The 19,025-nt window shown below is 40.8% G+C and overlaps 1 protein-coding gene across 1 annotated transcript in view; it reads right to left on the minus strand.

The window, feature by feature from the left end:
- The window catches only part of Kcnh5 (potassium voltage-gated channel subfamily H member 5), a 302,177-nt gene that overhangs the window by 263,582 nt on the left and 19,570 nt on the right, over nucleotides 1–19,025 (minus strand). Inside the window, exon 2 of the mRNA XM_060387658.1 lies at nucleotides 14,422–14,545. Coding sequence (XP_060243641.1) covers nucleotides 14,422–14,545 — 124 coding nt within the window. The remainder of the gene's footprint in view (nucleotides 1–14,421; nucleotides 14,546–19,025) is intronic.

A 19,025-nucleotide genomic window follows, 5' to 3' on the forward strand; every position in this document is an offset into this window, starting at 1 on the left:
GGGGTGGGGGAACATATGAAGACTGAAGTGACCACCTCCTGACCAGGCAGGACTAGTGGAAGGAGGGAATCAAGAACCCACCGACAAAACCTGTGAACCAAAAATTACCCCACCCTCAAGAAGTGTGTGGATAACGAGGGAACAAAGATAGAGGGAAAGTCCAAGCAATAACTGGCCCAGCCTGAGAGCCACCCCATGGTAGAGAGCCAGCCCTGACATTAATAATAATGCTCTGCTGTGCTTGAAGACAGGAGCCTAACTTGGCTATTGTCTGGGAGGCTCCAGCCAGCAGCAGATCAGACAGATGCTGGGACTTGCAGCCAAGCATGGGGCGGAACTCTGGGGGTCCTATGGAAGTGTTGGGGAAAAGATGGAAGAACTTAGAGGGGACAGGAACCTCACAAGAAGACCAACAGAAACAACTAACAACCCAGCCACATGAGGGCTTTGAGAGATTGAGACTTCAACTAGGATGGTCTGGTCCTAGGCCTGCACACATGTAGCCAACAGGTGGCTTGGTCTTCCTATGGGGCGCCTGGTGAGTGGAGCGGGGGCTGTTTCTAACATGGATTCTGTTGCCTGCTTTTGGGTCACTCCCCCCTGGCAGTGCTGCCTTGCCTGGCCTCAGGGAGTGAGGATATGCACAGTCCTGATGTGACTTGATGTGCCAGGGAGAATTAATGCAGGGAGGGTGGGATTCCCCTCTTCTGGGGAGAGGTAAGGAGGGGAGGGAAGTGGCACCCTCGGCATGTAAAGTAAATAAACTAATATAAAATTTAAAAAATTAAAATACAAAAAATATATATATTTTGGAGAGTAGTCACATCTTATTACAATGCATTTTCACAACTGTTCTTTATGGTTATTATTATTGCTAATGTCTTACTATTCTTAATTTATGAATAAAACATTAGCACAGGTTCTACGTATGGCAGAAAACAGGGATGCAGCACTTGAGCCATCACTACTTCCAGAAGGACCTGGCATCCTGGAACCTATCCCCCAAGCGTGAAAGAGATAAACAGCTTCCAATCTAGAGCCACAACAAGTCACGCCACGTCCTTCAAAGCCTGTCGGTATCGGGAACTGCATTGGCTGCATAGCTCACACAGCTGGTGGAGCACACCTCTGTGCTGCCTTCCTGTCACTCATGATTGCCACGTGCAGCATTCCGTAAGTAGACTGTGAGTCCCAGCAACTGTTGTCATAACGTTGCGGGGGGGAGCCTCCCTGAGGACAGCTATGCTAGGCCCCTATCTGCAAACATAGCAGAGGATCGTTCATAGTGTCAGGGGATGGCTCTCTCCCATGGGGTGGGTCTCAGGTTGGGCCAGGCATTGGTTGGACATTCCCTCAATCTCTGCTCTAACTTTATCCCTGCATGTCTTGTAGGCAGGGTAAGTTTTGGGTCGAAGTTTTTGTGGGTGGATTGGTGTTCCCCTCCTCCTCTAGGAGTCCTGTCTAGTTAGAGGGTGTCTTCTTCAGTCTCCATGACCCCTGCTACTAGGAATCTCAGCTAGAGTCATCCCCACATCATCTCAGAAGGATACCCTGTCTTAGGTCTCCAGCTAAGAAATGTCCCTGTCCACAGTTTCTTTCTGCAAGCCCTCTGTCCTCCTGTCCCCTCCCCCCTCACACTCTCCTGAGGTCTGGTTTCCACCCTCAATTCTCCCTGGGCTCCCTCTCTGCATTGTTCCCTCTCTTCAACCACTTCACCTGTCTATTCTATTTCCCCTTCTGAGTGAGATTTAAGCATCCTCCCTTGGGCCCTCCTTGCTACTTATCTTTTTTGGGTCTGGGAATTGCAGTATGTTTGTCCTGTACCACATGGCTAAAATCCACTTATAAGTGAGTACATACCATGCGTGTCTTTCTCAGTCTGGGTTACCTCAGGATGATCTTTTCTAGTTCCATCCATTTACCTGCAAATTGCATGATTTCCTTGTTTTTAATAGCTGAGTGACATTCCATTGTGGAAATGTGCATTGGGTAAAGCAGTGTACATAGGGAGCCTTGTAAAAAAGTGGAGGAGGGAGGATGAATTGAAGGACCTGGAGGTGTAGAACTCCACAAGAAGACCAACAGAACCAGCTAACCAGGGTGCAGAGGGATTTGCAAAGACTGAAGCACCAACCAAGGCCCATACTTGGTTGGACCTAGGCCCTCTACACAGATGTAGCCTATGGGTAGCTCAAGCTTCATGTGGATCCTCCAGTAAGGGAAGTGGGGGTTGTCTCTGACATGGACTCTATTCCCTGCTTTCTGATCATTCCCACCTGGTGGAGCTGCCTCACCAGGCCACAGGGAAAGAGGATGCACTTAGTTCTGATGTGACTTGATGTGCTAGGGAGGGATGGGGGGAGGCTCCCCTTTTCTAAGGAGTAGGGTATGGGGGAAAGGGAGAAGAGGGAGGATGGGTGGGACTGGGAGGCGAAAAGGGAGGGGCTAGGCTGGGATATAAAGTGAATAAATAGGAAGTAGAGACTAGTCAACAAATACTAAATTCCACCAAAGAAACGAAGGATAATTGTGAACAACTGAAAATAACCAGTTACAGAAGACAGACGGACCCATAGGAATGTTGCTGCTAGTGCCAGTTGAGAGATTTTACAGATTTTCATAGGAATTTCCACCAACGTACACAGGAAAATGGCTCATAAATAAGTGTGTTCCATGGGAGAATTCCAAGGCTGGTGTCTGGGGCAAATACATGTTTTTGATATGGCTGAAACATACAAAGTAAACACAGGCTTAAGGAGCGATCTTCTACATGCCATCAAAGCTTTCCATTGTTAATGGTAAAAGGAAGCCCAAAGCAAGATGACAGGCCAGCGGAAATGACTACAAAGAAAGGAAAGGATGAAGGGAGGGACAAGCAGCTACTGTTCAAATAAGGTGTCCTTGCGGGAGAGAGTCGGATTGCAGAGTGGGTGAAACAGAGGCACTAAGGGGCATGATGGCAGACAGTTGAATAAAGAAGAGATCAATGCCTTTTATCAGCTGCCCCGCTACCCAGGTTGAGTCCAGTTTGTTACTTGGAAAGTTCTATCACAATGAAGAGTACACAGGAGACGCCCCAACAGCTCACACTGGCACCCTGAAGTTTTGCTGCCGGGCAACCCTGCAGCCTCATTGAGTCTTTGGGGAGGGCTTGCCATTACACTGTTCTAGACAGACAGGAGCTCCGGTCATGAAGCACACTCTCTCCTGCCTGGGCTATTGATGCACACCACCTACCTTCCCCTGCCTGACTTCCTGTGTGGTTTCTGCTCAGGACCGTTTCCATCGTTAAAGGTAGAAGAAAGCCTATGGCGAGTTGACAGGCTAGTGGCAAGAAAAGTGTGGCTCCAGCATCCCTGGAGACCTAGCAGATGCCCTCTGCACTACACAGGAGCATTGTCCCCTCTACCATGGGAACCACACCACACATGCCTAGGGACCTTCTAGTCTGGTTTCTGGGACATGGTCCACAGAAACTGACACACAGTCATCACATTTTTGCATGTGTGTTGCATTATGCCTGCCTGAGGCCACTAGGTAATCACTCTTCCCCCGCTGCTCTGAGTACCACACCCTCCTAGGCTGCTAGACTGGCCCCCCTGATACCTTTGCTTCCCTTGAACTGCATTCATGGCCACTGAGTACAGTTGAAGAAGTTATTTAGAGACCATAACTGCAGTGGTCAACTTGAGCCAAAACAGTACAGCCTACTAAACAGATACCCTAAGACACAGAGCCTAAAGAAATTCTTCACATATGAAAGTCACGCAGTAGTGGACATAACTGATCCACCAGAAATGCAAATATCAGCATAAAGAAGCATGAGGTATGAAAAAGCAAGGTAACGTGATAGAGCTAAAAGAGAGTAATTATGCTCCAACAAGACTCCAGGGAAAAGGAAATAGACAAAATGCCTGAGCCAGAAAAGAATGATCCCAAGAGCATCCAATGACACATAAGATAATTTAAATAGATCTGTGAAACAGCGAAATCAATTAATGAGATGAATAAGAAATTCAACAAAGAGAGAGATCATCAAAAGGAAGCAACTATAAACCTTGAACCTGAATAATGAAATGAGTCACAAAAAAAAAAAAAAGATATGAACAAGAGCCTCGACAACAAGCTAGATCAAGGAAAATGTCTGAACTTAATGACAGACCTTTTGAAGTGCCACTGTTACACTGAAGAAATAAAAGAGAAAAATCATCAGAAAGAACAAAAAAAGTTTCCAAGATTTATGAGACGTGTGTGAATGAACAAATGTTCAAACTATGAAGCTTCCAAGAGGTAAGGAAAGGGAGCAGAGCACAGAAAACCTATTCACATAACAAATGAGTCACAGTTCCATCCATTTCCCTGAGTATGCCATGATTTCATTTTTCTTTATGGCTAACAAAAATAGCATTGAGTAAAAGCACAGAATTTCTTTACTCATTCATCTATTGACAAACATCGAGTCTAGTTTCACTACTCAGCTTTGTGAATGGTGCAGCCATGACCATGGATGGGCAAGTATCTCAGGGGTGGCATTCAGAGTCCTCTAGGTGCATAACCAGGAGTGGTGCAGCTCATGAATATGCTAATTTTAATGTTTAGGTAACCTCCATGCTAGGAATGGGGAATGTGGCTCAGTTGGTAGAGCATGTTGCTAGAATGGACAATGCCCTGGGTTTGATCTCTCAGCACTGCATAAAACAGAACACAGTGGCACATGTCTGGAATTCCAGAACTAGAAGGCAGAAACAGAAAGATGAGAAATTCAAGGTCACCTTTGGTTACATAGTGAGTTCAAAGCCATGCTGAGCTTCATGAAACCTTATCAGAATAAAGAAAACAGAAAGTGAAACGTCCCTAGAGACCATTAAAAGGCTGATAACTTCTTTTAATATTGGAGAAATACAGACACAGAAGAAGCCCAGAAGTCCCAAAATACCCCAAATACATTGGACTCAAACACGTCCTCACCGAAATTTCATAAAGAAATATTACATGTAAAAAAAAAAAAATTTATGGGAGATTTCTTAATAAAAAAAAAAACCTAATAGACTGCAAGGAAATATGACACCATATTAAAAGCTATGGGAGGGAAAAAAAATTGTTAACTTACACCATTGCACTGAGAAATGCTATGGCAAAACAAAGAAGAGCTAAACTATGTAAGAAACGAAAGTCCAAGGTAAAAATTAGGGAATCCATCATCTCTAGAGTAGCCTTAATGAAATAATGCTCAAGGGAAGCCATACCTGAAAGGAAAAGAGCAATTGCTACCACTGTGAAAAGATGCAAAAGACTAAAACCCTCCAGAAGAACAGTTACATAAAAGATAAAAAGGATCGAATCTCACCCATATGGAAAACAAAAAAGATAAAGTGCAGAGCTAAAGACTAGAATGTGGCTATTTGGAACCAGAAAATGAACAAAATGGCACAAATAGCTCTATGAATAACACTAATAACCTTGGATGCAAACACATTAGAAGCCCCAAATAAACAATAAATATTGGCTGAATGAACTAAAAAGCAAGACCCAACAATATGCTGCTTACAAGTAGGACTTACTTCCTCACCATTGAAAATACACAGACATAGGCAGGGATGAAGCAGGAAAGTCATTCCACAACAAACAAGCAAGAATGGCTAAGCTTTGACAAGCAGGCAGAAAGTCACAGAGGTGTTAGCTATGTACTAATGAAAGGAGTCTACTCAATGGGATATGTACCATGTATGTCTTACTAATGCTAGAATACATCATTTTAAGGCCCAGTGTGGAGGCACACACATTTAATCCCCGCACTTAGGAGGCAGTAGCAAAAAAGATTTCCATAAGTTCTAAGCCAGCATGGGACACATAACAAGTGCCAGGACAGCCAAGGCTACACAGAACAACCCTGTCTCAAAAGAATAAAATACTCAATGTTACAAAGAAAATACTGTTATATCTAAAGGAAGAAACAGGCTACAACATAGTGATGACTGTGGATAGCAACACCCTGCCTTCATCGATGGACAGGTTATCCAGAGCTCTCATCAAAACCCATCAAAGATGTATCAGAGACACACAATGGAACAGAGCAAGTGAACTTAACCTAAAAAGGCCACAGATGATAATCTCAGAGCAATATCACAATGAGGAGAGAGAGACATGGAGACCGTTTCCTGTCAGATCTGGGTGACACTTGCACCCCACTAAGTCCACAAAGTATGGCACTCTTACCCACAGCAATTAGGCCAAAGAAAGAAAACAATACCCAAAAAGAGAGAAAGTCTGATCACCATAATCTAAAGACCCCATCAGAAGACTGCTGGGTCAGGTAGCCAAATTTGGCAGTTTCAGGATAGAACACTGATACGGAAATATCCGTAGCACTTTCATGCACTACAAGGAGCTTGCTGAAAAAGAAATCATAAAGTAAGCCCATTTGTAATAAATATTGAAAATAAGAAACAGCTGGGAGCAAATTAATCTCAGGGAGTAAACGACCTCTACACCGAAAACTGCAAAAAGCTGATAAAGAATCGTAGGAAGATGCACACACACACACACACACACACACACACACACACACACACTGGAATGACCTTAAATGTATGTGGATTAAAACATCACTGCTAGAATGTCCAGGTTACTCAATAAAATACAGAACCTTCTTGTAACTTCTACCACAGTATCACTGTCATTCTTCCCAGAAAGAGAAAATTCCTCCCTTTCATAAGAACGCACATAACACCCCGAGGATTAAAGGCATCCTGAAAATAAAGAAATTAAAATCTGGAGCCAATTGCAATAAGAGATTGCAGTACATGCTATAGGGCAGCAGTAGCCACAATAGCGTGGGCACTGCATAAATTCTGACGTGCAGACCAGGGGAGCAGAAGAGAGATTCAGAAGTGAACCCGCATATCTACAGCTAAGGCCTACTGTCCAAGGAAGCTAGCACAAACACACAAACACACACACACGCTTACACCATCACTCACTCACTCATGCACATGCATGCACACACGTATATATACACACAGAGATACATTTATGCACTAGCATGCGCACAAACGCACACACAATACATTAGAGAACACACACACAATAAGCGATCCTGGGGAAACTGAATAGCCATATGCAGAAAAATGAAACTTCATCCCTTTCTTTCAGCTTATACCCACATCAACAGAAAACAGGATTAAAAGACTAAGTTTGAAGTGGAAAACTATGAAACAATTAGAAGACAGAGCAGAAACACTTGGAGACCTTAACACAGGAAATAGCCAGGGAGAGGCTCTGTAAGGCACCAGTGTAAAAGTAGAAAGTCCCGCAAGCCAATAGAGTGATGAGAGCTATAGAATCTGGAAGGATTTCATCTGCCAACAGATTGCATTCAGACTACATGAAGAGTTTAAAATGCTAAGCCCAAACTGAATACAATTGGAAACTAAAAAATTACATTTTTCAAACAAAGAAATGCAAATGGTTCTACCGCTATATGAAGGGGGAAAAAAAAGGTTCAAGATGACTAGCTATCAGAAATACAAAATACAACCGTGATGAAATATCCTTCCACTCCAATCACAATGGCTACTTTATTTATATGTATGTATATATAAATACATAATAAATAAATATAAATATATATAGCTATTTCTGCTCAGTAATTGCCCAAATCATGATGACAAATGGACAATAGTACATTGCTATGTGGATAGGGCATGTTTATGTGCTTATTTTACTTGCAAATGCTGACTGTTCTGTTGCAATTTCTCAAGCCCTGGCTTAGGATAACCAAAGCTCAGTGCAGTCATTGAATAGTTTACGGAATTCGAAGGGACTCACGTTTTAGAAGGAGCAATTATGCTATATAACTTCTGCTCCTAGAGAATGCTAAACTGCCCTCTAGGAATTACAACTGACTTCTACTTTATTTTATTGGGAGGAAAATGTCATGAGTTTCATAGCAGTGACCCATCTCTCCTGTGGTACTGAGAGCCCATGACATACCAGAAGACCTCTGCACGTGGAGAGCCAACTGCAAACTATGTTTGAAGAGCAAGTCATCAGACCTCTCCTCTCTGATCTTAGTTTCCTCATCAGGAAAATTATGACAGTGACCATATAGCTCAGGGGTAAAGATTAAAAAGATAATGCACATGAAATTATGAATCATAACAGGTCACATGATGCTAAGACACTACTGGACTGGTTCTTGTGAGTGGAGATATGAGGTCATGCCCACAGGTCAGCTCTCCTTCCTTGCTTTCCTACATTCAAGGATACAAATTGGGCCATGTTTGCTAAAAAGACGGGGGACACACAGTGTTCTGTGACTTCCTCTTGTGTGAACCCATGAGGCTGGAGTAAAATTCTAGGCCAGTCTGCTCCTGTACAATGGCTTCTTTCTTGCCATACAACAGACTCAGTGATAAGACTTGAACTTTGTAGAGGGGATGGGGGGATAAGTTCTCTTCAGAACTAGCCCAGACTTGACTCAGCATCTACTTATCTTTCATTTACATCTGTCAAAGAACAACTTTAAGAAATGTGGACTTGACCCCTAGCAGGGTTTCTTTATTCTTATATTCTGTCTTCTTCCATAAAAATATCACAAACAGTCCCCATTGAATTTAACAACTGAGATAGGTATAAGGTTGATAGACTTCCAACAAATAAAATAAGCTTGCAACTCTATAAATAAATAAATAAATAAATAACCTAATCATGAGTTCCATCAGCCCTTCTTGCTTTTCCATTGTCCAGGAATGGTCCTAGATGGATAAACCACAACATATGGCCACCACTCATAAAGGCCAATATATGTGCAAGCTTTAAGTCACATACCAGCAAATGCTTCATCAAAAAAGTCAACACAGAATGAGTTATGCTGTTGCTAAGCATAGGGTTCATCTTGGAAATGGCTGCAACAGCAGAGTCATTAGAAAGGTGATGGGTAGGATCATAAACCGAGATGTGTTCTCAAAGAAGAACAAAAAAAAAAAAATGAGCCCTGAGTAAAAGCTAAGAAGGGAAGCTGAAAACTCAAAGAAAACCATCATCTTTGGAATCTGAAAGAAAGTAATTTAAAAAATAAGTCAAAGGCACTACTTTATACAGTAGATCTTAACCAAAAGGTTTTTACAACCCATTTATTTAGACGGTCTTAAAAGAATTTAGATGGAGTCATAAATGATACATCCACAGCATGTGACTAAAGGAAATCAGAACCTTAGGAGTTTGTTGTCACTGAGATGTCTCTTCCCCCCTGCAGTTTTCCTCCGTGGTCCTATGAGAAGCAGAAACATCAGCCAAAGGGAACCCACTGACTTCCGGCCATCATGTCTGAAGTACTCTTGTGTGGATAAAACTGCTGGTGAAATTTCACAGTGCACCTTGTCACATTTCTGCCTTGCTGTCTAACTTGATGACTTGGGTAAGGGATTGGGAAAGGCTTTCCAATGGGTGGGGATATTTTTTAAAGCATCGGTCTGCCCCTCAAGCCTCCCCAAACACACCTAGCATAACTGCTCTTCCACCCCACTGTCCCAGAAACAAAAGCAGAACAGATTTCTCCGAAGTGTCAGACTAATAAAGAGTCCCCACCTAACCTGTGACAGCAGGTTTCAAATGACTTTCCTTAAAACCTTTCGTCCTTTGAATTATAAAGCAAAAGAGATTGGAATTTCCTTGGAATCCTGATATGTTATAGAGCATCTTTTTCCTTTTACTTTAGCAAAAACAAAAGTAAGACAGTACTGCGTGTGTTATGACATGGCAAGGAACCAGACAACCGGAAGCCTCAGCCATGGTTGGCAACTGTGAAACTAGAAAGGCTCTCTGGACAGCAACGTGAGGGATCCTTTACAGACTTTGCACATGTCATACTGCCTCAGTTCATACCCTTTCTAGCTCAGAAACAAAGTATTTCTCCTACAAGGCTGGGATGTATGTAAGGTTGCCAGTCTCTAACATGTTTGAGGTGTGAAGTATGGGGGTTGGATGTCATGGATAGAATGGATAAATGAAAGGAAGGCCAGTGACAGTCAAGAACTCAACTATAGTCAACTATGGTCAAATGAATGTGTCATATAAAGGCTTAAAGATGTCTCAAAAACATAATGGTGGATGAAGACAGTCAAAATAATGACAAGTGTTTCATAGTGCAATCCTGAAGGTCTTAAAAAATGGACATACAGAAAGCAACTCCATTTCAGGAATCTATATTTAATCAATGAGTGGAGAGAGCACTAGCAAGACACACAATACATATTCCAGGTAACCACAGGAAGAAAATGAGAACAAGATGAAGATGAAATGAAGCCTTTGGGGAAAAAAATAAAGATAGTGAAATGGCAGTGTTATCACAAGGTGAAAATTGTGTTTAATTTTATTCCATCCAGTAGAACAGAGATTGTGCAAAAGATGGAAAAAGATAAAAAGACAGAAGAAATAAATCTCAGTCTCCTGATACTGTAAAAACACAATTTGACATTTTTTTTTTAATTTTCCTGTAGAGCAATTCACATTTGGATATTTTTAAAATGCGACGTGTCACTATTTACCTCATTGTCACTCCAATCCTATTGACTTTAACTCAAATAATCAAATGATACATATCATATATATTACATATTCTTCTTCTCTGCTACATGGTGCGATTGCTGAGGCTCACTAATTTGTTAGTCACTGGTTTCTTTTTTCATACATTTGAATAAAATTAGTCATTAAAATCAGTAAAATTACCATCTTTAGGCCTTACCATCAGGTTTCTGCCAATGGCCTCAAGGCCCATTCTCCTGATAAACTGCATCCTTTGCAAAGACATTTTGTGTCATTTTCCTTTTCAGATTCAGTGATGCTATTTTATTATTACTTCTTTTATTACATTTAACTGAGAGGTGATAGAAAAGAGCATAACAGAATACATGTGACATGAAATCAAGAAGGAGGACTGCCTGAGGAGGGAATGAGGGCCAGCAAGGAGGAGCTAGGGAGAGGAGGGAGGACAGCAGGAGAGGAAGGTAAAGAACCAAGTATGGCGTCATATATTTGTGGAAATGCCATCATGAAGCCCATTACGTGCCTCATCATTGAACAAGGATGTTTGCTCAACTATGTTCATGGCAGCTTTGTTTGTAACAGTCAGAATCTGGGAAAAAACACTAAATGTCCCTCAATAGAGGTATGCTAACTTTAAAGATTAGTAAAAGGAATTGTACAGGTCCAAACACCAGTAAAAAAGTATTTGATTTCTTTTCAAAGCTCTTTACTGTGTGAAGTCACTGACCAGCACATTGCTGTGGAATTCAGTGAGTCTGGAAAAACTGACCATAACATGGTGACCTTTCAAACTAACCTTATGTTTGTAAATCTGGCTATAATTTTCTTCTTCCCTTCTTCTGTATCCCTGCATCTCATGTCAAAAAGATTCTATGAATTTGCTCAAGAAATAGAGAAATTTGTTACAAAAAAATAGACTCAAAGCACAGATCCTGTTTAATAAATGCATGGGGTTTTTGTTTGTTTCTTTGTCTTGTTTTTTTGTTTTTTTTTTTTTTTTCAGTCATGAAATGTATTATTCCCTTTATCCACTGTTGTACTTTCAGCATATGAGGTTTAGGAAGTTAGGGTTTTGTCATAATATTTTAAAGCAGATTTCCTACAACTTGATATTTTGATCATTTCTGGATCTTCACTCCTCTAAATAATGGTGCAGTCAATTCAAAATGGTAAAGTTTATTTTTTAAAATAGGCGGAAGAGAGAGTTTCAAATGGAAATGCATTTACACAAATCATGCTTCCAAGAAAAGCTGTCAGGGCTGGGGTATGCTCTGTTCATTCAACACCCACTCTGTGTGGGCCTGAAACGGCTGCAATCCTTAGAGAAGCAAAACACACTTCATACTGTGTACAAGTGAGGAAAGGCTGCTTATTCAAAGCATGGCCGTTCTTGAAAGTGTGTCTCTGCGAGGTGGAGGAAAGCGAGAGAAGACACGCTCACTTTGTTTCACAGGGGAAAAATCCAAATAATCCAAAATCTCCTGGAATGCTCTAACACTGGAGAAGAGATGCCATAAATAAATCATGCTTTGCAGAAGCATGGGAGACCTGTGTTAGAGTTTACTGTGAAAGAAAGACACTATAATTTAACAAAGACAGATAACAGCGCGCTCTTGTGTTCCGCAAATAGTGCATTCAAAAGTGAGCGTGGGCTGGTGAGTTGACTCAGTGGGGAAGGTCACGCGTGGCTAAGCCTGACTGCCTGACTACCTGAGCTCAGTTCCTGGATCTTACCAGGCGGAAGGAGAATGCTAGCTCCCACAAGGCTTCCAGGGCCTTGACTGCCATAATCACACCATGGCACTTGGCACATACACACAATAAATAGATTTATAGATGATAGATAGCTATGAAGATAGAGAAAGAAAGAAAGAAAGAAAGAAAGAAAGAAAGAAAGAAAGAAAGAAAGAAAGAAAGAAAGAAAGAAAGAAAGAAAGAAAGAGAAAGCAATAGAGGAAGACACAGGAGGATGTTCTTCCCTGGCCTACACATGCATGAGTACAGACACTGACATCAGCACATACCTGTACATATCACACCCACACGCACATACCTGCACACACACATACCCATACACACGCTTTATACACACATACATACATACATGTGCATACATAATACATGCACAAATAGAGCAAGTTCATTTAAAACAAATATGGTGTTGCAAGCAAAGATGTACACGATGTACGATCTGGAATCACAGAAGGGACAAGCACGTCTTGCTTGGAGAATTATAGAACTCGTTAGGTGGAAAATGGCATCTGGCACAAAATCAAGGAACCAGCCATCCACGAAGAAAAGATAGGGGAGCTTTTATGTTCTATTAGACTCTTTACAGTGCCTGTCCCACACAATAAAGTTGACCGGAAAGCTTTCCCTTTTCCTAACTTAAACTCTCCTGAAAATACATGGACACAATGACAGACGAGACACATACGCCACCTCATTGCTGTAATGAACACACCCTTAGTGTTCTATGGATTTTCTAGCACAAAGATCAAATATCTACCGTGTTAAAACATATATCAGTACTACCAAAGGTATGGCTCATCCACAGACCACAGTTTTCATTACTCCCATTTATTCTTATAATAACCCCCACATGTGAGATTACAATATTTTAATTCTTATAACACTCATTCTTTGGAGTGTAGAAAAATGTAGAACGAATATCAGTATTAAAAAAAGAATGAGGGTGTCTAGTGGTGGAAAGATGGGGAAGAGGAACTGTGAACAGATTATTTCTCAAGCCTTGATAAACATTAAAATCACCTGAGCTTCTGGTTTAACTTGCCAGCTACTGGCCCTGCATATCTATTTTGGCTAACACTGGCTCAATGGATTTAGGAGTGTTAGAATTTGTTTTGCAAAGGCTATTTAAGTTTTTCTGTGTGTAGTGTCAGATTTGGACGTCATGAAGATGTGGATTATTCACAAGTCTATAAACCATTCACACACACACACACACACACACACCACACACACTGCATCTCAGCATAAATGGGTAGGGAACAGAAACCGGAAATCTCCCTGCTTATCTGGGCAAGTCACATAACACAGAACGACCTATGTTTTCTCAGAACATGAACCAGAAAGAAAAGTCCAGATCCTTTTCAGTTCCAAAATCATTTGACTCCAACACTTAGTTAAGTGAGAAATTTAAAGAAAAACCAAGGCAGCGGCAGGAGATGGGGGTGGGGTCCCATCCATCCTTAATGAAATATGGTGGGAAAGATTTAGATTCTAAATTAGTTATTTTATATATTGGCTTGTTCGCTTCGTGATCCCCTTTTATCATAATTCTCCTTTAACTTGTAAACATGGCCTAATGTGAAAGTTGTCGTAAGTAATACAAATGTGAAATTTTGTTTTATATAAAATAAATCAAACAGCTAGGGTGTGTGTGAAAATACACCATAGTGTATAAAGGCATATGACTGGCTCAGAGTAATTGATGGGCTTCTTTTTCGCGCCTTTACGCTCTTATGAACCAGGCTCCACTTGGCTGGGTCATGGTTTCTATTTTGTTAGGAACGATTTTAATTGCTCAAGAGGTGTCGATGTCAGCAGTGGCGCCCTAATTCTGACTACTCCCATGATCACTGAGTACCTTCTCCTTCTGGTTCATTGTAAGTAACCAAAAAAAAAATTTTTTTCGTAAGGGAATTATTTCACATAGAAGCAAAACTCTTCCCTTGCAAAGGTTATCAGAAACAGCTCTTAACGTACATATTTGCTGCTCACAATTATGTCCTTTTTCACTTCTCTAACACAACTCTCATCCATTCATGAGTAAAAGTAAACACAACCCTCTCAGCCACCCTCAGAATTTGGTCCATATTTGGAAAGGATTTCAAAGTTGCTTGATCCACTTACCTGCAAGTGCTGCTTTTCTGCATTACATCAGCTCGGTGATACCCAGAGAGTTTACAAAAACCGTCATTACTATAAACTACAGGCCAGTCCACAATTTGGGCATTTCCCAGTAAGAAACTTGATTCTAAAGGAGAAAGAGAGAATTACTTAGCTTTATCAAACAACTTTCGTCTTTTGAGTGATCAAAAAGGCAAGCTTATAAAATGCAGTGGTTGCATGCTATAGGACAAATAATACAACTTGTGCCATAACCATGGGGACCAGTGACATCTGCAATAACCCCAAGCCTTATGCAACAAACCAAACTTCCCACTGAGAACAATGTATGGCATCCCTTTGAGTTAAAGTATCTTAAGGAAGAAGAATTTGCTCAGTAGTGAGTAGTAATAATGACTAAACACGTCTTAATTTATTAAGATAGGCTGGAGTCACATTTCCATAAATGGAGAATATTGATGTTATAACAGAGGCAAATTGATAACACCCCTCTAAAATGCTATTAATACGGTATGATTTGATGGGACAAATTCGTTGTTCCCTATAATATGATCTTGAAAAATCTAATCTAATCTAAAAAAGCATTAAAGAGTCTTCTTTGAAAACAAAATCTATCATTCAAATCTATCACTTCTACATGTGACATAGAACCTAGAAAATATACATATTATATATAAAAGATATTACTGCTCTATTTTACACAGAAAAATAGGTTTGTTCTAGGCATAAAATTAGTTCAAAAAGTATATTTCGGTATTAACTGTGGCTGAAAGATCCAACAGTTTCGATGCACACTTAACAATGTTAATAATCTCATGATAATAAAGTGAAAACGAATTCAAATAATAATAACAATAAATATTTTTAAAAAGAATAACAAGGTAAAAGGAATAGCCTAGTTTAAAAATCTACTGTAAAATAATCTCCATTGGGCTCATCTTTGGGTAGAATCTAAAAATAGAAGTTAAATTGTGAGTGGCAGGTTAAAATCCTGACTCGGAATTGGCTTGCATAAAACAACAATGCAATTCAACATTTACTGAGTGAAAGCTGCTATGTGAAAGGTGAGGCTCTGGATCAGATGTTGGAAGGGAACAAAAGTTAAAAGAACATACTCTTTGCTCTTCTTATCAAGTTTACACTTATCAATTTTATGCCTATCAGAATGGCTAAGATCAAAAACTCAAGTGACAGCACATGCTGGTAAGAATGTGGAGCAAGGAGAACCCTCCTCCATTGCTGGTGGGAGTGTAAACTTCTACAACCACTGAGGAAATCGACTTCCTCAGACAATTGGAAATAGCTCTATCTCAAGACCCAGCTATACCACTCCTGGGCATATACCCAAAAGATGCTCTACCATACCACAAGGACACTTCCTCAACTATGTTTATAGCAGCTCTATTCATAAAAGCCAGAAACTGGAAACAACCCAGATGTCCCTCAACTGAAGAATGGGAAAAAAAAAAAAAAGTGGTTCAGTTATATAATGGAATACTACTAAGCTATTAAAAACAAGGAAATCATGAAATTTGCAAACAAATGGATGGAACTAGAAAGTATCATCCTGAGTGAAGTAACCCAGACCCAGAAAGACACACACAACAGGAGCCTAGCATAACTGTTCTCAGAGAGGCTCCACTCAGCAATGGATTGAAACAGATGCTGATACCCACAGCCAAACATTAGGAGAAGCTCAGGGAATCTTAAGGAGGAGTTGGGCGAAGAATAGAGGGACCTGGAGGGGACAAGAACGCCACAAGAAGACTAACAGAGTCAACTAACCTAAGCCTATGGGGGCTCACAGAGACTGAACCACCAACCAAAGAACATGCATGGGCTGGATCTAGGCCCCTACACATTAAAGCTGATTGGCAGCTTGGTCTTCATGTGGGTGCAAAAGGAAATGGAGTGGGGGCTGTCTCTGACATGGATGCAGTTGCCTGTTTTTGGATCACCTTCCCCTAGTTGGACTGCTTTGTCTGGTCTTTGTGGAAGAAGATGCACCTAGTTCTGCTGCAACTCGATGAGCTGGGACAGGTTGATGGGGAGGTCTTCCCTTTTCTGAGGAGAAGGGAAGGGGAGAAGGGAAAATGGGGAGAAGGGTGAGACCACGAGGGGAGAAAGGAGGGAGCGGCAACTGTGAAAAGTGAATAAATAAATAAATTAGTGAAAAAAGAAAAAGAACACAAAGTAGATATCAAAATGATCTGGCAGAATAAATACTAAATCAAGCACAGGGTGATATATGACAAAGGCCTCTGGAGAGCAATAGTAACCAAAAAAATGGACAGAAACTGAAAAAAGATGGATCCTTTAGAAAACAAAGGCATTTTTTAAATCATCCAGTCTGAGAAGACTCACACTAAGGACAGATGATGGGGTGATGGAACAGAAAGTCACATAAATCTAAGGAGTCAAAGGCCACAGACCTTATAACAAAAGTGAAAGTCAGAAGAAAAGACAGAAGGAAGACAGGAGGGAATTTAGCAGCCTTGAGAAAGACAGAAGTTTATCGTATAAAACTCATAGCAGTCACCAAAAAAGAAGCCGTTCATAAATAAGGCACAATCAAGAGGCAAGTCAACTTCTCATCCAAGAACACCGCTGAGGAAATAAGGAAACCTACAGTCTGGGAGAAAATATCCACAGTACAGATACCTGAAGTCAACCCAAAATATATAGAGAATTCCCACAGAAGATCAAAAAGGCCCAGCTAAGGAAGCTGGGGAAATGATTTGAACAGATGTCTCAAGGTGTGCCACAGCCAATAGGACAGTACATGTCCCCACTCACAAGACATCAAGAAAGCACAAACTCAAAGCACAGTGATATCCCACCATTGAAGCTACAAGGGCTAATACTGACACCAACGGTGAGAATCTGGGACCACTCGACCTAGCTATAAACACAAAACGTTATGAGCTCATTGAAGCACGATTTCTTGTAAAGTCAAATATTCATCTGTAATCCAGAAAGTCCACCCTACCTGTTTACTCAAGTGAAATGAAACATGGAATCCCAAAATAGACAATGCTGCAGTGGTGATAGGAGTCACACAATGTTTTCCCTTTTTCTGTGGTTGTAATGAAGGCTCAGGGTGACGAGCATGCTGATTACCCAAGATAATGGTTTCTGAAGGGAGTGAAGGGATGGCAGGAAAGACGAAAAATGATCTTCTGAGAGATGTAAGTGCTCACTATCTTAGTTGAGCTGTACATGTGTACATTTGTCCAAACTCATTACGTTGCACATTTAAGCACATTTTAACTTCACATAAGCTTAGAAAACACAAAAGTATTAGATACTCCTCGCCCTTTGGGATGTGTTAAGGAAAAAAAAATGACATTTGAGTTAAGTTTTCATTATGAGAACAGCTATCTGTATTCCTCTGCAGAGCCTAGCTACCATGATGAGGGAGGCTAGCAGCTTCCTGCAAATCTGAGTAAGATATCAGAAATTCCTCCTTAAGAGCATGGTGTTTTCATCTGTACACAGCATCAATGACAATCATCAAAGGTGATTTTCTTCCCTCTCTTAGCCCAGGTTAGCTTACCCTCTCTAACCCATAAGCCATGTACCTGATGACCAGAAGCCAGGGTAGGCCATCTGGCTACAAAGCTGTGTCCTGCCTTAATTCATCCCAATATTCAGTCTCATATTCAAACCAATGTCAGTTTGTCATCTTGAAACTCCATGCCTCTTTGTGCATATCAGGAAGCCAGACTCACAAGCACCCCTCCTTCTAATACAAACATATTGCTCCTTATTCCTAAAGTCTACACTGTTAAGTTTAGGTCAGGTTCTTCATCAGTTCCCAAATATGCTTGCCGTCGATGCTAACTCTTCACTCAACACACTTTTCTTCCATCCCTTCACCTATGAAACACTGAAAGAAAACCTCAACTCTGCTTTCTCTATACCACACTCACTGAGGGCCATACACACACACCCCCACTTACACACACCCTCTGCTTGCACACAACAAACAAGTGGCCGAGCGAAATGTATTAAATACATACAATGGGATAATGTGCACTTTTTTTTAAAAGTTAGCGGTGGGGGCGGGGGGCACCCTGCCATTTGCAACAACATGGGTGAACTTTGGGAGACATCACGTTAAGTAAAATAAGCCACACAAAGAAAAACTGTGCAAGATTCCATTTACATTTAAAGTATAAAATTTAAATACACGAAATAGAGAGAGAAAAAGCATGGTGATAAGTTACCAGGGACTGAAGGGTAGAAGAACTGGACAGATGTAGTCAAAGGACACAAAAATGTAGTCAGCAATTATACTTTTGAGAGAACTGCAGTTTCCATGGCAACTATAGTTACAGCCGTATATTGTATATTTGAAAGTCGCCGGGGGAGTAGATTTTATTCTCAATAACGAAATGATACGTGATATAGTATAAGTGTTAAGCAGCTTGACTTAGCTTTTCTGCGATGCACTCGTATACTAAAACATCATATTATTTACGATAAATGTACACAAAAATGTGTATTTTTACTTGCCAACTTAAGAACATTTTTAACTTGCAATATAATATATTACTTATTGACAGAATTCCCAATGTCCTGGGAACAAGGATCCTATGTGCTTT

This window comes from Meriones unguiculatus, chromosome 7 (genome assembly GCF_030254825.1).
Source record: "Meriones unguiculatus strain TT.TT164.6M chromosome 7, Bangor_MerUng_6.1, whole genome shotgun sequence".
NCBI lineage: Eukaryota > Metazoa > Chordata > Mammalia > Rodentia > Muridae > Meriones > Meriones unguiculatus.